At 39.7% G+C, this 24,116-nt stretch overlaps 1 protein-coding gene across 1 annotated transcript in view; it reads left to right on the top strand.

The window, feature by feature from the left end:
• LOC145390631 (uncharacterized) overlaps positions 1 to 1,713 on the top strand; it is a 37,565-nt gene extending 35,852 nt beyond the window's left edge. The window contains exon 2 of the mRNA XM_080265425.1: positions 1,584 to 1,713. Within this exon, the coding sequence (XP_080121551.1) occupies positions 1,584 to 1,713 (130 nt within the window). The remainder of the gene's footprint in view (positions 1 to 1,583) is intronic.
• The last annotated feature ends 22,403 nt before the right edge of the window (positions 1,714 to 24,116 follow it).

Raw genomic sequence — 24,116 nt, 5'->3', positions numbered from 1 at the left:
TACTCCATAATTCTTTTCTAACACTAAAAATTCCTCATGCAATCCCTATTTTGCTAACAATCTACCTCTCAACTACCCTGTAACCCTTTTAAAATCTCTTCTAAGACCACAAGTTCCTCCTGTCACCTCCATTTTTTAAAACAATATCTCGCTAACTCTACAACCGCTGACAATTCTCTTCCAACACCAAAAAATGTCCCCAGTAACCCCAGTTTTGTCTCATGCTAGCAGTTCAAAGGCAACACCAGCAAAACACAATCTGGGAACACCCTATACCCCCCTCTGCCTCTGTGTTCTCTCTCTGTCTCTGTATTTTCTTTGTAACACACTACACCTCCCTCCTCTGTATATATCTGTTTCTGTATTCTCTTTGTAACATTCTATACCTCCCTCTGCCTCTGTACTATCTCTCTCGTCTCTGTATTTTCTTTGCAACACACTATACCTCCCTCCTCCTCTGTATATATCTGTTTCTGTATTCTCTTTGTAACATTCTATACCTCTCTCTGTCTCCATTCTCTTTGTTACACTCTACACCTCTTTCTGCCTCTGTATTCTCTCCCTGTGATACGTCTCCTGTTTCACCAGAATTTAGGAAAGAAAGCTCAGAAGGAGACAGGCCTTAGAAGCGACAGGTCACAGTGAGAAGGGCTTGGCAATTCGAGAGAGAGAGAGACAGAGAGATAGATAGCGGGACGGGACTCTATACTTACGCTCTGTGTGAGAGACTTGTTAATATTTCCAAGACAAATAAAAATAGTCCCATACTATTCTTTACCTCTCCTGTCACTACATGACAAATGGGAAGCTACTCCAAGATATAAAAACCGCTCGTCCACAAATCTAAAATATATATATAACTCAATCACAAAGGAACCTACACAGTCTTTTGTGACACAAAGTCATTTATGACATCTGTACTTTCTCTGTCTCTGTATTCTCCATATATCTCTGTATTCTCTTTGCAACACAGTAGTACCCTCTAACGCTCTAAGTCCCTTTCTGTAGCACACTTACTCTCACGCCAACAGATATTCGTTTATAAAGGCTCCAACAAGCTTGCACGCGTTGGCCTTAATCACCTAATGTCGGGCTCTCCATGCTGCTCGATCTCTGGCAGCCTCAATGTTCAATCCTTGCATTACTGTATAACTCCGCTACAGCATTACATATTTTCTAATCTATTTCTTTCTTACCCAAACACCTAATGATGGCTCTCCATGCTGCTCGATCTCTGGCAGCCTCCATGTTCAATCCTTGCATTACTGTATAACTCCGCTACAGCATTACATATTTTCTAATCTATTTCTTTCTTACCCAAACACCTAATGACGGCTCTCCATGCTGCTCGATCTCTGGCAGCCTCCCTATTCAGTCCTCGCATTACTGCATAACCGCACTACATCACTACATATTTTCTTATCTATTTTCTTTCTTCCTCCAACAGATCGAACACCAGGAACAACAACAACAACAGCAGCGGAAGTGGATGCTGCTCGATCTCTGGCAGCCTCAACTCCGCTACAGCACTACTTATTTTCTAATCTATTTTTTCCTTCTTTCTCCAACAGACCGAGCACCAGGAACAGCAACAACAACAACAACAACAGCGGAAGCAGACAGAATCTAGTCACGCCGTGGGGGAAGAGGAAGAAGGATGACAAGCCTAAACAACCCGTCTTTCAGAGAGACTGGTACGACGTCCACACTTAAACAACCACCTAAACAAGTAATCAAGCAATCAAGTACCCAAACAAGTAATCAAGCAATCAAGTAACTAAATAAGCAATCAGGCACCTACACAAGTAATCAAGCAATCAGGCACCTACACAAGTAATCAAGCAATCAGGAACCTACACAAGTAATCAAGCAATCACGTACCTAAACAAGTAATCAAGCAATCAAGTACCTAAACAAGCAATCAGGAACCTACACAAGTAATCAAGCAATCAAGTACCTAAACAAGTAATCAAGCAATCAAGTAACTAAACAAGCAATCAGGAACCTACACAAGTAATCAAGCAATCAAGTACCTAAACAAGTAATCAAGCAATCAGGCACCTAAACAAGTAATCAAGCAATCAAGTACCTAAACAGGCAATCAATTCAATAGACATCTACACAAGTAATCAAGCAAATCAATAGCCACCTACACAGGTAATCAAGCAATCAAGTAATTCAATAGCCACCTACATAAGTAACCAAGCAATCAAGTACCTAAACAAGTAATCAAGCAATTCAATAGACACCTACACAAGTAATCAATTCAACAGCCACCTACACAAGCAAACAAGTAATTCAATAGCCACCTCAAGTAATCAAGCAATCAAGGAATTCAATGGCCACCTGCACAAATAATCAAGCAATCAAGGAATTCAACAGCCACCTACACAAGTAATCAAGACACGAGGTAATTAAGCACCTAAACAACCAACCACGCAATCAAGAAATCAGGTAATTAAACAAGCAATCAAGGAATCAAATTAAACAACCAATTAAATACACAATCAAGAAATCAGGTAGGCAAACAATTAAGTCAGGTAATTAAATAGCCACCTAAACAAGTAATCAAGCAATAAAGAAACCAGGCAATCAAGTAATGAGGTGATTAAGGTGTGTATATTTCAGGTAATGAGTATTTAGGGTAATCAAGTACTCAATCAAGTAAACAAGGTAATCAAGAAGTAATCAAGGAATTATGGTGTAAAAGGTAATACATGGAGTAATCAAGTAATCAAGGAAGTAATTAAGGTGTTAGAGGTGATACAGGGAATAATCAAGTGGTAATCAAGTAATCAAGGAAGTACTTAAGTGTAAAGGGTAATACATGGAGTAATCAAGTGATAATCAAGTAATCAAGGAAGTACTTAAGTGTAAAAGGTAATACATGCAGTAATCAAGTGGTAATCAAGTAATCAAGGAAGTAATTAAGGTGTAAAAGGTAATACATGGAGTAATCAAGTGGTAATCAAGGAAGTAATTAAGGTGTAAAAGGTAATACATGGAGTAATCAAGTGGTAATCAAGTAATCATGAAAGTAATAGGTGTAAAAGGTGATACATGGAATCAAGTGGTAATCAAGTAATCAAGAAAGTAATTAAGGTGTAAAAGGTGATACAGGGAATGATCAAGTAATCAAAGAAGTACTTACGTGTAAAAGGTAATACATGGAGTAATCAAGTGGTAACCAAGTAATCAAGAAAGTAATAAGGTGTAAAAGGTGATACATGGAATCAAGTGGTAATCAAGTAATCAAGGAAGTAATTAAGGTGTAAAAGGTAATACATGAAGTAATCAAATGGTAATCAAGTAATTATGTGAAAAAGTAATACCTGGAGTAATCAAATGGTGATCAGGAAGATATCAAGGAAGCAATTAAGGTGCACAAAGTAATCAATGAAACGACCAAGAAAGATTCAAGGGAAAGAGGTATTGAACAGGCAATCAAGGAAACAAGGTATAATCAAGGTAATCAGAGGAGAAATCAAGGGTGGAAAACAAGTAATTAACCAGAGGGGCACTCAGTGGAGCACATCTCTCCGACAAGGGCAACGTAATTTCCAAACCACTCTTCGTAATGGGTTAGGTTTTCTCATCACTGACTGGGGTTTCACAAAAAGTGTTTTCCGGATCCAGAATCTGTAATACGACCTAGAATCTGTAATACGACCAGGATCCGTCCCAAAAGTTAATCGATTGTTCCCTGGGACATGGGCTATCTACCCACCGAATTTGGTCCAAATCTCTCTTTTAGTTTTTGAGTAATCCTGCTGACAAACAAACTCACAAACAAACAGGGGTGAAAACATACTCTCCTTGTCAGAGAGAGATTCAAGGAAAATGCAAGGAAATCAGTAAGACAATAAACAAGACAACCAATAAGAAATGTAATAAAAAAAAATACAATCAAGACAATCAAGGAATATGCAAGGAAATCAGTAAGACAATAAACAAGACAACCAATATATATGAAAAAATGTAATCAAGAAAAATACAAGGCAAGCAAGACAATCAAGGAATATGCAAGGAAAACAGTAAGACAATAAACAAAATAACCAATAATTAAGAAAGGCAAGAAATATACAAGACAATCAAGACAATATGCAAGAAGTACGTTAATATAAACAAGAGAAGAAATAAGCAAGATAAAGAAATAGAGCAAATAAATATTAAACAAGGTAAATAAGCAAATAAGACAATCAATAAACACAAAGAAAATGACAAGCAAAGTAATCAAGGAAAAAGCAAGACGATAAACAAGATAAACAAGAAAAGCAATTAAGGATATAAATAAGGATATGAGTCAGCGGTAATCAAGTAATCAACCAGGTAGGAAGGAAGGACTTAAGCACAATGCATGGATGGATGAAGGATGGAAGGAAAGAAGGAAGGAGAGAGCAAAGAATTGAAGGAAGGAAGGATGAACGAAGAAAGGGAGGGAAGAAGAAAGGAAGGGATGAAGATGGAGGAAGGAAGGAAGGAGAATGGATGGAAGAAAGGAAGAACAATGAATGGAAGGAAGGAAGGAGAGCAAAGAAGGAAAGGAAGGAAGAAATGAAGGAAGGAAGGAGAGAACGCAGAATGAAACACGTGGATGAAAGTACGAAGGGAAGGAAAAAGGAAATGACAAGTACCCTACACAAAGGAAGGAAGGAAGGAAAGAGGGAGGGAAGGAAGGAAGGAGGGAAAGAAGGAAGGATTTAATGACAGGGTAGGTATTGTTTACAAGGCCCTACGTTTCTCTACTCAAGGAGGGAAGGAAGGAGGGAGGGAGGAAAAGGAAGGAAGAAAGGATGAAGGGAAGGAAGGATGGTGGGAGGGAGGGAAGGAAGAAGCCGGAGGGAAGAAAGTAGCGATGAAACAGATTCTAAAAAATAAGATGAAAATGAATGAAAATGAACGAAGAAGAAATGGCAGAAAAATGCACAGGAAGAAATGAAGGAAGAGAGAAAGAAGGCAGACACAGGAAGAGAGAGAAGAGAAAGAATACGCAGATAATCTCTTAGTCTCTCTCTCTCTCTCATTTCTCATCTCCTTTCTTCCTTCTCTCCCTACGTCCTTTCTTCCCATCTTCCTTCCTTCCTTCCTTTCCATATCCTTTCTTCCCTCCTTCTCTCCCTACATCCTTTCTTCTCATCTTCCTTCCTTCCTTCCCATATCCTTCCTTCTCATCTCCATCCTTCCTTCTTTCCCATACCCTTCCTTCCTTCCCATCTTTCCTTCCTTCCCATATCTTCCTTCCTTCCTTCTCCCTACGTCCTTCCATAACCATCTGAGGGCAAAAGCAGCAATTTCCTCCGGACAATATAAAGTCGCCGCAATGGCCTGGTCACGAAGACTCCCTGACACCTCTTCCTTAGCGATTTATTTTTGGATATGGTTAGTTTGCATCCATTTGTACGCTCTCCATGCTGAGTGTGGTGGTATTTGAATGAATGAAATGGCACAGATGACGATAAAGAGGAATAAGCAAAATAAATCGCTTAGGAAGAGGCGTTAGGGAGCTGCTGACAAAAAAAAATCGAGAAATAAGGAAGGATGAATCAAGGAAACGACGTGCATTGTGTTTGCAGTTAAAACATTAAAAACAGAAAAAGAGAAAAAAGAAAAAGAAAACGAAAAAGTAAAACAGAAAAAAACAAAAAAGGAGAAATGGAGAAAAGAATAAATGGAAAAAATTGGAAAAATAGAGAAAAAAGGAAAACTAAATGGTAAATATTCAGCAAAATTTTTTCTTAAGTTAAAATGAGAATGAAAAAAAAATATAACTTAAGTCTGGAAATGCTGCTGATACCATATTGCTTTTGTATTTGTAAGGGAACTAGATTTATGAATTAATTTACTAACGAAACGAAGTATCCTGTTAATTATAAATGTTACCATGTATTACCTTCACAGATGCCAAAATAATGATAACGTTACAAAAAAGTCGTTAGAATGTCAAAATAATGTTATAAAAAACAGTTTGAAATATAAATGCCAAAATAACGATATAAAGAGCCGTTTGAAATATAAACGAATGTATCTACTTTGAAAATAACGGTTGTTGATATACCCGGATTCAAATTAACGTAAATATAGCTATAGTTTTTTTTTTTTTTAAATATATACCAAGTGATTTATGGCACAAGTGATCTACTTATTTACCGATGTGATACAGAGTTGGGATAAAGAGGTGGTATTCTCGCGCTAACACCTCTTCCTTACCGATTTATTTCCAAGCCTGCTTCGTTGCTATATTCGTGTGTTATTAATGCAGTCTAACACCTCTTCCTTACCGATTTATTTCCGAGTCTGCTTCGTTACAATATTCGTGTGTGTTATCCATGCAATCTAACACCTCCACCTTACCGATTTATTCCCATGCCTGCTTCGTTACTCTATTCGTGTGTTATTTATGCAGTCTAACACCTCTTCCTTACCGAGTTATTCCTGAGTCTGCTCCGTTACTATATTCTTGTGTTATGCAATCTAACACCTCTTCCTTACCGATTTATTTCAGTCTGCTTCGTTACTATATTCTTGCGTATTATTCATACCATCTATGTCGACACTGAAGACATAAGAAGCAAACCAGGGGATATTAACGAGTAGTTTGGTGAATAAATCGCTAAGGTGGAGGTGATACAGGGCCTCCTTACGCCTTGGAGAACAACAGGGCGGTAAATCTGATGTATGGATGGTAGTGCCGTGTTGAGTTAACGGTGTGTTATAGATTTATCTGTGATGTACCGTTACTGTGGCAACCAACAGGGGTCAATGCAAAAACTGTTACCTCTCACTACGGTAGATCAATGCACTTCCCAAAATTCGAAACCAATAATATGGACTTCCCAAAATTCGAAACCAACAATAATAGTAACATGCACTTCTCAAAAATTCGAAACCAATCACAATAACAAGCACTTCCCAAAATTCGAAACCAACAATTACATGCACTTCCTAAATTCGAAACCAATAGCAATACCATGCACATCCCAAAATTTGAAACCAAGAACATGAACTTCCCAAAATTCAAAACCAACAACAATAATAACATGCACTTTCCAAAATTCGAAACCAACAATAATAATAACATACACTTCCTAAATTCGAAAACAACAATAACAACAATATAATAATAATAATAATAATAATAATAATAATACCTATCGAATACATGCAATGTTTTCAAAATCTGAAACCAATATCCTGCAGATAACAATAACTGATATGTGTACTGAATAAAAACCAAGGAGACGTTACTTTCGAAAACAAAAAAATATTGTTCATCGGCATAAGACAAAAAAAAAAAAGCGTAAATAATATAAACCAAACTCAAGGCCAAAGGGGAAAAATCAATAATCCTTTCAACCATTACAAACCAAAATACTAAACGGATAAGCAGGCGTAACAAACACGACAGATTTCAACTTTTCACATTCAAACTCGGAAACATGTACGGTACTGTACGGTAAATCATGGAGGGCGGACGGTTACTATGGCAACACACATTCACTTGGCGCCTATAAATACTTGCAAATAAGAGGTCCCTTGCGTTTTAGCTGAAGGGCAGTCGGAAAATCGATGGTTCTGGCCATTTAGTTCATTTTTCTTTTTCATTTTGGTTCAATCTTCAATTCAAGGACCTCTCTCTCTCTCTCTCTCTCTCTCTCTCTCTCAAAATCGATGGTTCTGGGCATATCGACTTTTCCACTTAGGTTTCATTTCTTCAATCCAAGGACGTCTCTCTCTCTCTCTCTCTCTCTCTCTCTCTCTCTCTCTCTCACACACAAAATCGATGGTTCTGGGCATATCGACTTTTCCACTTAGGTTTAATTTCTTCAATCCGAGGACGTCTCTCTCTCTCAACTCTCTCTCAGCCGAATAAAATCATCTGGAAACTGTGACAAAAAATACCCTCTGGGAGAAAGTGTTAATCGTTTTTCCAATATAAGCAGTATTAAATTCGTTCAATATGAGTTGACTAATACTTCCAGATGAGTTAAAAGTAATTTCACATTCACTAATCATTTATACAAAAGCCTCAATAACTTCACCATCAACTTAATAAAAAAAAAAAAAAATGCCTATATGCACATTTAACTGGGAGGTACTTGAAGATTTATGAGTTTGAGTTTTTATTTTTATTTTTTCTACATAGGCAAATCTCACGCCAACGCGCTGGCAACACTGAAATAGTAAACACCACGCTGCCACAACCCCGTATGCAGTGTTTTCCAGTTTCTGTCCCTTTTTTAATTACTATTTCTTGCATCCACACACACTACCATTATTTCGATCCCCCCTGATCCACGGACAACCATAAGTAATAATTAATCGTACTGTTGACATCGTGACCTTGTGGGTACCATGGTCGGGAATACCATGACACAGAGGCGGCAACAACTGCGCCAGGATGCCAGGTCTCGCCAGATGAAACCCACCAAACCATACCTCCCACCCAATATAACCCAACCAAATCCCACCTAAACCCAGGGATAATATTAACTCAGGTTTATTTCACGCGATTAAACCCAGAATACCTGTTGAGGCCGCCTTTCCTGGGTGATATTGAGGACGCAAGTGGCCAGGAAGGGAGATGACGTCATCCAATCGATAGTGGAACCGTAATTGGTCAGGCGAAGTCGCTGCTACAGGTTGCCGCCGCCACCACCACCACACTCTACCACGAACACCACCACAGTACCACACCCCCACCACCACCACCATTCCTAGAACTCCTACCACGGTCACTGCTTCGTGTACCACAATAACATTCACTAGGATTTTAACCACAGTATCCCAATACCACCACCACTACTACCCATCCTTTCTTAAGTACTACCTCGACCAATACGATTTCAAGCACCCCACTACCACCACTACTACTACTACGACTACTACTACTGTACCATTCCACAAACTCCTGTCACAATCCCTACCACTTCTGCCACCCTTCCAGTCAGTACTACTACCATATCGACAACTACTGCCACAAAAACACTACCACAATAACAGCGTTCACTACTACTACCACCACCACCACAATAACACCTACTACCACCACACCACAATCACACCTAACAACCATAACTACCACCCCAACCATGAAAACCACCATCACTACCACAACCACCACCACCATCACAATACCCATCACCATCACAATATCCAACCTTATAATCCAAAAATACAAACCTGTCCAAACGTTCTAATCTGACGCATTTCTCAACAAATTGATGGAATGTACACCACGGCACACCCCAAATTTCAGCACTCTTCTTGATACCCAACACATATCCTTCATTTCCACTCCTTATGCCTTTGAGTCTGTGGCGGGTGGTACAAAGCCACTTCATCAGGCAGGTTACCACAGTTACCTCCCGTACATGTTACCCTAGTTACTCCTACCGACCCAAACCGTGTGGATAGGCACCTGGGTTACACCAGCTTGAAGTTTCCCTCTGTCTGTATTTCCCACTGCCTATGATCTCTAGTCTTTCAAACGCAGTATGTTCAGGCATCTCGAAATGAACGGATCTTGAATTTGGCTTTTTTTTTTTTTGAGGGAACAATTCGGGTTCCTGGCCTTTGGTTCCTTCTTTCTAGGATAAAAGAAAAAACTCCGCACCAAGATTCCAACCCTAGCACTAACAAGCCAGCAATTTTGTACCTAAGAAAAAATAGAGGTGAAAGACTGACTAGGAGAGTGCAAGGTGGTGGAGGGGAGAGGGAGGAGGCCAAGGATGAGATGAAGGGATGGAGTGGAGAGGTATATGAGAGAGGGGGGTGTGAGCTGAGAGCACGGCAGTGAAATGGCGGGGGGAAGGGCGATATGGAGGCGATTGTTTGTGGCCAACCCTAGGGGATTAAGACATCTGGCAATAAATAGATAGAAAATATATAACCACTCGACTACCGCGCTGATAACAGGAGTGAAAAGATTAACCGATAAACGAATAAACGAATTACCGGTACTTTTAAACCTACTAAGCAAACTATGTCAAAGCACAAGATGAATATTTATTACATTTAAATTATCGCGCAGTATTGACATTTCCCGCAAGTGCAATCATGTCATCATTCTGCAGACGAACGACCGCGGATTCTAGTTCACTGCGCTTACGCCACACCTCTTCCTTAGCGATTTATTCTGCATATTATTCCTCATTATCCTTCTATGTGATGCTGGTACAGACTACAAATTACTATGATACAATAAAGGAGAGTAATTATGTGCAGTATGCAAAATAAATCGCTAAGAGAAAGGTGTTAGCCATCCATATGATAACAAAGACTGGAAAAATAAGCAAAATAAATCGCTATTAAAAAGATGCTGGGAATTCATATAACAACAATGGAGGGAATAATGATGTATAAGCAAAATAAATCGCTAAGAAAAAAGTGTTAGGCATCCATATAACAGAAGGCAATAATGATGTATAATAAGCAAAATAATTCGCTAAGAAAAAGGTGTTACGCATCCATATAACAAAAAAGGAATAATGTATAAGCAAAATAAATCACTAAGAAAAAGGTGTAACGTATCCATATAACAAAAAAGGAATAATGTATATGCAAAATAAATCGCTAAGAAAAAGGTGTTAGGAATCCATATAATAACTGAAGGGAATAATGATATGCAAAATAAATCGCTAAGAGAAAGGTGTTAGCCATCCATATAATAACAAAGACTGGAATAATAAGCAAAATAAATCGCTATTAAAAAGATGCTGGGAATTCATATAACAACAATGAAGGGAATAATGATGTATAAGCAAAATAAATCGCTAAGAAAAAAGTGTTAGGAATCCATATAACAGAAGGCAATAATGATGTATAATAAGCAAAATAATTCGCTAAGAAAAAGGTGTTACGCATCCATATAACAAAAAGGGAATAATGTATAAGCAAAATCAATCGCTAAGAAAAAGGTGTTAGGAATCCATATAGTAACAAAGAGGGGAATAATGATAAGCAAAATAAATCGCTAAGAAAAAGGTGTCAGGCATCCAAATAAAAACAAAGATGGGAATAAAGTACAAGTAAAATAAATCGCCACAGAAAAGGTGCAACGTAACCAATGCCAGCTAGAATAAGGGACGAAGGATTTCAAATAACGTGGTATCCATAACTGAGGTAAAAAATAAAATAAATAAATAAAATAATGATTAAGTTTATCGACGTTCATGATGGTCACTTTCTGGCTTGCTCTCTCTCTCTCTCTCTGTTACTTTTCTTTCCCCTCTGTTACTTTTCTTTCCACCTCTGTTACTTTTCTTTCCCTCTGTTACTTTTCTTTCCCTCCTCTGTTACTTTTCTTTCCTCCTCTGTTACTTTTCTTTCCCTCCTCTGTTACTTTTCTTTCCACCTCTGTTACTTTTCTTTCCCTCCTCTGTTACTTTTCTTTCCCCTCTGTTACTTTTCTTTCCCTCCTCTGTTACTTTTCTTTCCTCTGTTTTCCCCCCTGTTACTTTTTAACCCTCTCTCTCTCTCTCTCTCTCTCTCTCTCTCTCTCCCTGCTGTGTATTATGTATAAAAAATGCAGTATGTTCCTATAATTTTGAAATACAAGGGTACTATGCATATTTCTTTCAATGTATGCAAAACTGAGAAGCAAAATTATGTATTACCCTCACATGCAGGTACGCTAAAGAAAATACGATGCTGAGATCATGTATAGAGATGTGGAAAAAATGTATAAACATGAAAAAATGTCTAAAAATGTATGAGAAAAAGTATGAAAAATGTATGAGAAATGTACCGTATAAAAATGTATAAGAATGTATAAAAATTGTATGAGAAAATGTATATGAAAACGTATGTGGAAATGTATAAGAAAATGTATAAGAAAATGTATGAGAAAATGTATGAGAAAATATATAAGAAAATGAAAAAAAAATGCATGAGAAAATGTATAAGAAACTGTACAAGAAAATGAATGAGAAAATTTTTAAGAAAATGTATAAGAAAATGTGTAAGAAAATGTATAAAAATGTATCAGAAAAAGTATAAGAAAATATATAAAAAAATGTATAAAAATGTATCAGAAAATGTATAATATAATGTATGAGAAAATGTATAATATAATGTATGAGAAAATGTATAATATAATGTATGAGAAAATGTATAATATAATGTATCAGAAAATGTATAATATAATGTATCAGAAAATGTATAATATAATGTATGAGAAAATGTATAAAAATGTATCATTCTTCACGACAGAGGGTGTATTTTGTAATCTGTACTTCTATACTTATACAATATTGAAAAAAAAAAAAAAATGTAGTGCCGGTATTCTCGTGGGATGAGGAAGCTCCCTAACACCTCCTCCCAAGCGATTTATGCGGCAGGCTACGAATATTTAAACATACAAACATCACGACTGTTTTCCATCAAGCCGGATTTTTATTTATTTATTATTTATTTATTTATTTGGAGGCAGAACGAGATGCATGGAAACATTTTGAATTATTTTTTTTTTTCCTTGCTGCAAAACTGAATTCAAATATAACGGAAACTGATTACGTCTGTTGGTGATTCGGCCCATAAACTTCAGGGTCGTCTTCTGTGGCTTTGGAGACCGTAACACCTCTTCCTTAGCGATTTATTCTGCACGTGACGCATTTACATCCCCTTGTATATTAAAGCAATATAAAGGAGGATGTAAAGATGTAATACCCAAAATAAATCGCAAAGGAAGGGGTATTACGACTTCCTACAGGATCTACAGTAAGAATCTAAGCGCTGCATCTCAGAGCAATACTGTAAAAAAAAATATACATAATTATATATACCCACTGCAACTTTCAATTAACATGTACTGGATGTAGATATGTATATACTTAGCCAATCTGTTATAAGTGTATCAATGTATATACCTCCCTCATCATATATACGCATTATCACATATCTGCAACTGAAAGTATCCTATGTTAAAAGTATATTGGTGGTGTAGAGCCTTCCCGCGGTGGCTGTGTTACCGGGCGGCTCCACTGCCTGGTTAGAGAAAACGTCCCTAACCTTCAAAGAATGGTGGACTGAAGAGGAATATAAAACTTCAGCCTGCAGTCCACAGGGTTCACGTTCCAGACTACTGCGTGGCCACAACACTGTATTTCGTTATGGTTATCAAATTTTATGGTTGAAATATTTGAAATGATAGAGATTATCAGTACAAAAAAACGGATCATAATTACTTTATCTCCGACACCAACTATGAAACTGTCTTTTGTATTTACAAGTTGTTTTATATTTAATTGTAATTTACGGTTGTCATGTCAGGTGGGGTGATGAGAAGCCTACTGGCACTGAAACTGGACATACTAAGTATTTTTGGGTAAGCATCTAATCCGGTAAGACAATTAACACTGATATATGCAATCTTTATATATATATATATATATATATATATATATATATATATATATATATATATATATATATAATCTCTAGCATACATTTAGAGGCTGTTCAGATATATGTTAAGCTTTGTCAACAACCGTGTGCCTATATCTGTATCATTCATGTATAAAACCTCTCAACGTACCAATGGCCGTCAATAGCTGTGTGGAGTTTTGCCATCAACGCTACTCTATGTACACAATGCTTGAACGTACTTATTAATGGTCTATATATACAGTATATATATATATATATATATATTCCAAACTTTTCATGTATGCTAGAGGCAAAAGTCTGATGCCATGCCATACCATAGCCTAGGTAATAGATTTCCAATTTTCATAAAGCTACCAAAGCCTAAACAAACCATCCATATCCAAAACGACGTGTATGTCCAGATTCCACTGCTGAAATTTCTCGTGCATTTAGAAATCCAGATATACTGAGGATGATAACATGTATGATTTGTAATGCCTGTAGAAGTGTACATTGTAAATACTTCACTATATAAACATTATATTTATACCAAGGGTGAGTTTTATTATATACCTTAATAGAACCCTGGGATAATATTCAGAGTGGTCCGTACAGTGCATTCTTGTGTTGCGGGCACGGCTCAGTCTGCCGATATGGGAAACGTCAACATTCTGGCTGCTGCGCGATATTACAAATCAACCATGCAATCAATGGCCATAAAAAAGAAGGGAGGGGGACTATATATTAATGAATGTAAAAAAAATGAGACTATAAAACAAGACAATCAAGACAATGGTTATGCGACGAAGAAAATGGTGCAGGGCAGACACTGGTTACGGCCGTCCACGCAACACACACGACTTAGCATCTATAACACATGAACCAACTACATAAACAACGATTTTCTTATCTCCTTCACTCCGGTGACTTATTGCACTATTCTATTACTGCAACCATCTGCCTTGAATTTGGCTCTCTCCTGTATTTTTTTTTTTTTTTTCTTGGAAGGAATGGTTTGCGGGCTCCTGGCTTTGAATTTGGCTTTTGTTTTTGTTTTGTTTTTTTCTTGGAAGGAACGGTTTGCGGGCTCCTGGCCTTGGGTTCCTTCCTCCTTGCATAAGAAAAAATCACACTATTTCACTGAGCTATGGACGCGTAAAAGTGGTGTTGCTTGGTACTATTTCACTACCCCTTTTCACTGCTTGAAGTGTGTCCCAGGGTGAATGAAATTATGTTGATGTGAAGTAGTTAATAAGCATACAATAGAGGTCACTGCACTGAAGGGGGTAAAAAAAAATGGTCTGTGTGTGTGTGTTCTTACCTAATTGTAGGTAAGAACACACACACACACAGACCGTGTGTGTGTGTGTGTGTGTGTGTGTGTGTGTGTGTGTGAGAGAGAGAGAGAGAGCGTGTGTGAGATAGAGTGTGTGTGTGTGTGTGTGTGTGTGTGTGTGTGTGTGTGAGAGAGAGAGAGAGAGAGAGAGTGTGTGTGTGTGTGTGTGTGTGTGTGTGTGTGTGTGTGTGTGTGTAACTATTATCTTCACAGTTCACACCAATCCTCAAAGTTAAACCAGCAGCCAAAACATACCTTAATATAGACGGTCCCGTATTAGTACCTAGGTGGTGACATGTGGAGATGTATGTGACCTCAGCTGGTGCATGGGAGGGCAGCTGGACTTCAGGGATAGGACTGCCATCTACTGCAACGCCGAGGATGTGCAAGAGAAAGACAATATTTTTATGACATGTATGATGATGAAATGGGCAATGAAATGGCGGGGGACAGGGCGACATGGAGGCGATTTGTTTGTGGCCACCCCTTCCAGGATTAAGGTGTCTGAAAAGATAGACAGATAGACAGATAGATGAGATGAAGGGATGAAGTATATGAGAGGGGGGGGTGAGATGGAGGAAGGGCAGTGAATTGGCGGGGGACAGGACGACACGGAGGCGATTTGTTTGTGGCCACCCCTTACGGGATTAAGGCGTCTGGCAATAGATAGACAGAGATGACAAACACCTTATTCAATTAACTGCAGGTAGTGATGAGATGGAAAAAAAAAGAAAAGTAACGTTAAGACACCTAGACGCCCATAACTTCATATCAACACTATCTATCTATCTATCTATTGCCAGACGCCTTAATTGATCCCGGAAAGGGTGGCCACAAACAAATCGTCTCCATGTCGCCCTGTCCCCCGCCATCTCACTGCCCTCTCAGCTCACACACCCCTCTCTCCTATACCTCTTCACTCCATCCCTCCACCTCATCCACGGCCTACATATAACACCACAACCATACAACTATATAACTTCAAATGTAGTCTACCAATAAGGAGTGCTTTATAAATTGCTTGGAGGATATTTTTTCACAACTCTGGGCTATACAGGAAATAATTGTTTTAAATCGATACTTATATGTGGATGTCATACTAGATATAAGGTGGACAATGACTGACTTTTTTTTTTTTCTGTAAGGAAGAAGGAACCAAAGGCCAGGTGTCCGCAAAATTGTTCCCTCACAGAAAAAATAGAAATATAAAACGGAAATTCAAGATCCGTTCATTTCGAGATGCCTGGACACTGCGTTTGAAAGACTAGAGGTCATTGGCAGTAGGGAGTACAGATAAAGGAAGACAGTTCCAGAGTTGACCTGTTGCATACATGAAAGACTGGGAGTATTAAGTTGGTTCCAGGTATATCAATAATTAAAATAAATAAGGTGGTGACGTAAATGCGGTATCCATCTAGGAACCAAACATCCACACTTTTTCCCAGCGCTCTCAATCGCAAGGGAAAAATCGGATCACTGCATAGGACGACACTGCAGGGGTGGTTGCTTGCCTGTGATTGATGGGTCTACTCGGCCACAGACTGGGATTAATCAACAGCTGAAATTTTACCCATATATTCGTTCGTTTGTAGTCTATTTCACGTAGTTTTGTGAGAAAAGGCAATGCCACGGGTCGACATCCTTTCCATGGGACTTCTTCGTGACTAGCATCATACTTTAGCCTTAATGTACGGCTCGACATCCTTTTCATGGAACTTCTTCGTGACTAGCATCATACTTTAGCCTTAATGTACTATTCAAATCAGCTTTCAAGATGGAGAGATGACAATTTTGGGCCAAGTTAGGGTACAAATATAGTCTGCGTTTCAAGTTCATCCATTTTCTGTTAGAGGAAAAGAGAAAATGTAATAGTTTCTTTTTAACATATACTTTATTTGACGATATTTTTCCTCCCGTGTGTGTAATTTACCGGGTCGGCCAGGATCACTTGATGGTCGTGATCGTCAGCTTTTACCCTCCCGGATGGGATTGTGTGTGTGTGTGTGTGTGTGTGTGTGTGTGTGTGTGTGTGTAATTCACCGGGTCGGTCAGGATCACTTGATGGTCGTGATCGTCAGCTTTTACCCTCCCGGAAGGGAGCTGGGAGCTCATATAGTCCGATCTAACGGCAAGGCTGTGACCTCCACACACGCACACACGTCCCCTTGCTCAAGAGGGACAGTAACCACCCACTTCGTCAGTGAAACTTTTTCGCAACCTGAGCGAGGCGTGTGTGTGTGTGTGATATTGGCCTATGTGTACATGAAATCCCGTGTGCGTAAGTAATGACATGTACAGTATACATCAACAGGTCTATAATTGTTGCATTACCTTGTGTGTGTGTGTGTGTGTGTGTGTGTGTGTGTGTGTGTGTGTGTGAGATAGATAGATAGAGAGAGAGAGAGAGAGAGAGAGAGGATGATGAAAGGATGAGATGAAGGGATGGGGTGCAGAGAATGTAGAGACTGACTAGGAGAGAGGGTGATGGAGGGGAAGGGGGAAGGATGAGATGGAGGAATGGGATGGAGAGGTATATGAGTTGGAGGAAGGGCAGCCTGACGGAGGTGTTTTATTTGTGACCTCCCCATAAGGGATTAGGCGTCTGAATGGGTAGGTAGGTAGGTGGGTAGGTAGGCAGGTAGGTTGGTTGGTTGGTTGGTAGGTAGGTAGGTAGGTAGGTAGGTAGGTAGGTAGTTAGGTAGGTTGGTTGGTTGGTTGGTTTGTAGGTAGGTAGGTAGGTGGGTAGGTAGGTGGGTGGGTGGGTTGGTTGGTTGGTTGGTTGGTTGGTTGGTTGGTTGGTTGGTAGGTAGGTAGGTAGGCAGGTAGGTAGGTTGGTAGGCAGATACAGACATAGGTAAGTAGGCAGGTAAACAAAGACAACTACGTAGGTGGGTGGGTATAGGCAGGTAGTAGATGGACATAGATAAGTGTGTAGGTAGGTAAAGGTAGATATAGACAGATAAGTACGTAGGTAGGTAGGTAGATATAGACAGATAAGTACGTAGGTAGGTAGGTAGATACACAGATAAGTACGTAGGTAGGTGGGTACAGGCAGGTAGGTAGGTAGATATAGGCAAATAAGTGGGTAGGCAGGTAGGCAGATAGATATATAAGTACGCAGACAGGTAGGTAGGTAGGTAGGTAGGTATAGACACAGACAAGTACGTAGGTAGGTAAGTAGGGAGGTAGGTAGGTAGATATATACACAGACAAGTATGTAGGTAGGTAGGTAGGTAGGTAAAAACATAGATAACTAAGCAGGTAAGTAGGTAGGTAGGCAGATACAGACATAAGTACGTAGGATGGTAGGTAGATATAGACAAGTACGTAGGTAGATAGGCAGATAGATATGTATGTATGTTGGTTGGTTGGTAGGTAGACAGGCAGGAACGTTGGTAGGTAGATGGGTAAGAACGTAGGTAAGAAGATAGGTAAGAACGTAGGTAGGCAGGTACGCAGGTAGGTAGGCTGATAGACTGATAGATTAGTGCGTAGGTAGGTAGGTAAGTAGGTAGGTAGGTTGGTAGGCAGGTGGGCAGGGAGGGAGTGAGAAAGGTAGGTAGGAAAGTAGGTAGACAGGTAGGTATGTTACAATTATTACATACCTCCCTATCTATCCTATTAACAGGTAGGCAGGAAGGCAGGGAGATAGATACATAGATAGATAGATAATATGATCGACTGACATACATATAATTACATATTTTGCTAATTTCTGTTATTCAATTTCCATCTCAACTCCTATTTTCCGTATCCCCTCTCCCTCCTTCCTTAATCTTTTTTTCCAATCCTATCTACTTTTCGTTTTTCCTTCCTTCCTTCCTTCACTTCCTCCTTCCTCTCATCTCCTTTACTCTTTCCTCCCCCTCTTCCCTCCTTCCTCTTTAGTACCCTCTTTTCCTTTTCTCTTTCATTCCTTACTTCCATCCTTCCTTTTTCCCTCCCTCTTTCCTACCAGCTTTTCCTTTTCTCCATCCTTCCTTCCTCCTCCCTCCATCCTCCTCTTTCTCTTTTCCTTTCCTACTTTTCACCCCAGTCGTCAGGGGTTAATGAAGGCGATAGCACACACACACACACACACACACACACACACACACACACACACACACACACACACAGTACAAATGTTAAAGCTGTCAATTACTAAACACAACGGACCTCACTGTGTGTGTGTGTGTGTGTGTGTGTGTGTGTGTGTGTGTGTGTGTGTATCATTTGCACCCAGTGTCCTCAATACAGGAGGCAACTGGGCATCTTCAAAATTTAATAAAGAAGAGAAACCAGGGGCAGGGACCTATGAGCTTCGCGACTATGAGCCGACAGGCGGCACGCATAGCATCCTTCCAGCAAAATCCCTCACACAGGAATCCTAGGAACCAATGGGTTAGATACATATATCGGGAGATGGTTAACTTGGCCCAGATTTCTCTCTCTCTCTCTCTATCTATCTATCTATCTATTGGGAAGTCTTGAACCTAATCCAGATTTTCGTCCATTAATTAATCACGTACGGTACTTCACTAGTACAAAACAATCCTACGGCTCTACATCCTTTCCATGGCACTTCTTGTGACTAGCATATCCTTGTGTTAATCTGAAGTTAAAACTGGAAGATGACAGTTTTTGGCTGAGAGAGAGAGAGAGAGAGAGAGAGAGAGAGAGAGAGAGAGAGAGCTGCATCTAACACGTAAACCCGTATCCACCTTCTGCTCTTCACATTAATTTCTCCGCTGAATAAAATCGTCTGAGAGTTGAAAAACAACAAAATAAGATACATGACAAAACGCACTACAGGACTTTGGTGACGCAAGAATGAAATAGAAAAATAAAATACATAATAAAATACACAATACAGGGCTTTAGTGACGGGAGAAAACAAATAAAAAAATATAATACACAATAAGCGGCTTTAGGTTGACGGGCTGAGTTAGTTTTTGTAAGGCGTTCAGTCCAGCCAACACTTCGATCAAATCCCGCCCAGGGTTGCCAAGTCTAAAGCCACACTTATCGCTAAACGTGATCTCAAAAACCTCTAGATTGGGAGCTAAATGTAAAATAATAATAAAAATAATAATAATAATAATAATCATCATCATCATCACCATCATCATTTAATCTGTGTTGCCCCACGAGGAACGTAGGAGCCCGGGGCTATGCAAGTTGGTTCTGACATTTAAGGTGTGACCAGCCTCACTCATCCCTGAGTGGCATTACGTGAGCAATAAACCCCAACCATCCCTTGGATATAAACCTCCACCGGCTGGATCCAATTGGAGCGCCTTAATTACCCACTAAACCACCAGGCGCCAAAATCTGGTTATACGGTTACTACCCGGCGTAGTAAATGGTTTCCTGGTGTAAAGGAAACCATTTGGCTTGTCACTCAGTGTAGAGGCACCCACAGGCAGAAGGAAGAGGAAAGAATGAAGGAAAGAAAGACGGAGGAGAGAGTGTAAAGTCACCCGCTGGCAGGACAACGTAAGAATGAAGGACAAAAGAGGATGGTAGGAAAGAAGTATGAAGAGGAAAAGGCAGACACCCGAGAGAAGCACTACATCGAGTAAGTGGATGGTGAGCGCCCCCACCTACCACAACAACAACAACAACAACAATAATAATAATAATAATAATAATAATAATGACTGGCATAAAGCACAAAATCTAGAGTATATAATATTCCCAACACTTCGACAAAATTCCGTGGAGCCCAAAGCCACAGAAATCACTAAACTTGCTCTCACCAATCGTTAGATCACAGCTGAATACAAAAATATCCACGAAATTGCTAGCAGAATAAATATGTACAGTATAGGTATGTATCAGTCAGTCAGTCTATCCGTTTATCTATGTATCTATCCATCTATCTGCCAACCTTCCTGCCTACCTGTTAGTAGGATAGATAGGGAGGTAAGTAATAATTGTATCATACCTACCTACCTACCTACCTACCTATCAATCAACCTACCTAGCTGCTTACCTACCTCTACAATATTCCCAACACTTTGTAAACACCTCTGCAAAAGCCACAAATAACGCTAAACTTGCTCTCAACCGTAGATCGTTGCTAAATACAAACATTTCCAGAAAATCAGAGTGCTATCTATCTATCGCCAGACGCCATAATCCCGTAAGGGGTGGCCATTGACTCTTGAGTTATTTGTTTTACGGGGAGGGGCACTAACCCTCCACCAACCCACTTGTTGACACGTAGGGAGCACGTATGGTTTGGTTATATGATTACCACCCAGCGTTGTAAATGGTTTCTTGGCTTACAGGAAACCATTTGGCTTGTCACTCAATGTAAAGCCACCTGTAAAGGAAGGAAAAGCAATAACAAGTGACAGGAAAGATGGGAGAAATAGGAAGAGAGGAGGGCAGGCACAGAAGAAAAAAAAAAAGATAAAGGCTAAGGAAGAAGTAGGCAGCACTACACCAAGTGAGTGGATGATGGTCGCCACAACACTTCCAAAAATGTTAAAAACTTAAAATACCGCTAAATTTCTTACCAGAAGGTCGTGAAAACTGTTGATAATTAGAGATGCATCTAGGTTAGCGAGAAACAAGGCTTAACTGGCAATATCAACTTTTTGCTGCTGCACGTGTCCTCTACTGAACATATCCTTCATAAAAACTTCAAAACCCACTATTCATCTCGCCCCAACCCACTAATTGTAGCTGTAACCTCAGAGTACACATATATTTCTACCATAATTCTGGCTAAAAATAGGCGAGTGTGGGGCTGGAGTTCTCCCCTTGTATCATTATGCAAACTACACATCGCTCAGTCCAGCCAACTATGCACTTTTTTATCGGTTCTCCACATGTCTCCCTCTTGCCTCACTAACCACCAACATTACCTTTCAGAGTATGCATTTTAGTACAATTTGGGGTATATCTGGAGGGTGTATGGGGGAGGACTGCTTGGACGATAGCGGGTGTGAACAGCTGTTGGTCAACGTGGCAGATATCTTGGCGCCGAATAGTCACCTTGGGGCACTACCATCTCGTCTCACTACACCCAACTGCAGCTTTCTCTCTCTCTCGCTCTCTCTCTCTCTCTTTCATGCAATGTTGCCTTCTCTGTCTTCCGGAGTAGTCCCAAATTCTGGACCATAGGCGATCTACAAGAATACTGATCTGATCTGGACTATATTACGGTAAACGCTGCATTCTGGCCATGTATTATAACTACTACTACTATGGCAAAGAATGATGCCTGTCTCAAACGTCATGCCAGCGCCAACGATTTACATCTTACCTACAGTAATAATAATATTGATAAAAACAAGAACACTTCCCACATTTTGTTGGATATTTACAAGAAAAATATTCGAAAATGATGTAAAATCGATTTGTTAATAATAATCGATTACCGAAAAAAATCGATGAGGAAACGACCTTGGTCCGTATTGATCGTCGGATAAGGAAGCTCCCTAACACCTCCCCCTCGGCAATTTATTTTTGGATACGGGTGGCTGATATCCTTTTGTAAGTTTGTTTATGCACAGTATGGAGATATGGAAGAATGTATATAACACAGAATATGACAATAAGGTGCAATTTGTAATATAAATCGCTTAGAAAAAGGTGTTAAGGAACTTCATTAACCTATGAGAGCATAAACTGAGAAGCCAGTGGTAGTTAGAATGAAGGGTTAATGTGACTATACTCTTTTTACTTTAATTTTCCCTAAACGTCTGTCTGTTGGTAACTTATGCAGGTCAATGGCAAACAATCCTTCAGCACTACATTCTTTCCAGAGCACTTATTCGTGATTAGCACAAGAAACAGTCCTATTTTTGTGTTAATCTATTGTTATAACTTCATACAAGTCAATGGCAGAGACAATACAACGGCTCTACATCCTTCCCCTAGCACTTCTTCGTGATTAGCGCCATATTTTAAGTAAATAACTGAGTTCATGATGATGGCAATTTTGGGCTAGTAACCAAGGAGACTATCATAACGGAAGCTCACAATTGTCACGTGATTCTTATGTAATTATTTTGAACTACGGTATTGTCTCAGTTCCGTCGCATGAAAACAAGTCAGGTATAATTGAACCTATTGCGGCACCTGGCATCTCCTGACACACCCACCGTCCTCGCCACCAGATTGGCTGACGGGACCCACGCCCTTGCCTCTGATTGGCTGGCTGGGTGTGCACGTGATCAAGTGTGGGAAGGGTACTCTCACCTTAGTTGCATCTCCTGCATTCTCTCTCTCTCTCTCTCTCTCTCTCTCTCCACACACACAAACACTTTCCCCCCTGCACACTAATACAGTATATACATTTTCCTTCACACAGACACACACACATTTTAATTGCATCCCTCATGCAGTCACTGAATCCTCTCCCTCTCTCTCTCTCTCTCTCTCTCTTAATTCTAATTTGTTTTTTGAGATGCCTTCGCGCGGTGGACTCAATCTGACATGCAACTACCCTGCCTGGCTATACAAACGTCCCTCAACTCCCTCCCTATCCCCCGAAAGGATGATAGTGGACTGCAGGAAGAGAGGCAATTCTAGCCTGCAGTCCACAGGGTTCACGTTCAGATGTTCCCTATCCAGCATAATTTGGGCCTTAACACCTTTTCCTATGCGACTTGTTTACTCCACCTTACTGTCCTCCTGTGTTACATAAATCCATCTATTAACGCCATACTCAAATGACGTGCAAAAGGACAGTAACCACCCACACCCAAAATTAAATCGCTAAGGAAGAGGTGTTAGGGAGTTTCATCGCCATGCCACACTGCATAAATAACGCATAAAAGGGTATTAACCAGCCATATCCAAAAATAAATCACCAAGGATGAGGTGTTAGGGAGCTTTATCGCCATACTCTACACAAGGAGGGTACAAATAGATATTAACCAGTCATATCCAAAAATAAATCACTAAGGAAGAGGTGTTAGGGAGCTTCATCGCCATACTCTGCATAAATGACAAAAAAGAATATTAACCAGCCATATCCAAAACTCAATCGGTAAGGAACAGGTGTTAGGGAATTTAACCGAAGAATAGACTACCGTTCTTGGTGCAGTTTAAGAGGCGATTTGGTATATCTGAGTATATTTAGTATATTTCTGTGTATATTTTTGACCTAATGTATCAGTGTGCGGCGGAGACAGACAGACAGACAGCTACATAGACAGACAGACAGATAGGCACACAGACAGACAGACAGATAGCTAGATCGACAGACAGACAGATACTCAGACAGACAGATAGCTAGACAGACAGACAGATAGACAGATAGCTAGACAGACAGACAGACAGACAGATAGCCAGATACAGAGACAGAGAGACAGACACATGAAATGACCGGATCTAGAATTTGGCTCTCTCTTGTATTTTGTTTTTCTCTTGGAAGGAACAGCAATTGCGGGCTCGTGGCCTTTGGTTCCTTCTT

The sequence above is a fragment of the Coenobita brevimanus genome, chromosome 15 (assembly GCF_032717465.1).
Source record: "Coenobita brevimanus isolate Jiangsu-jjx chromosome 15, ASM3271746v2, whole genome shotgun sequence".
NCBI classification, from domain to species: domain Eukaryota; kingdom Metazoa; phylum Arthropoda; class Malacostraca; order Decapoda; family Coenobitidae; genus Coenobita; species Coenobita brevimanus.
Note: the sequence above shows the minus strand (reverse complement) of the source record. Positions and strands in the feature narration are given on the sequence as shown.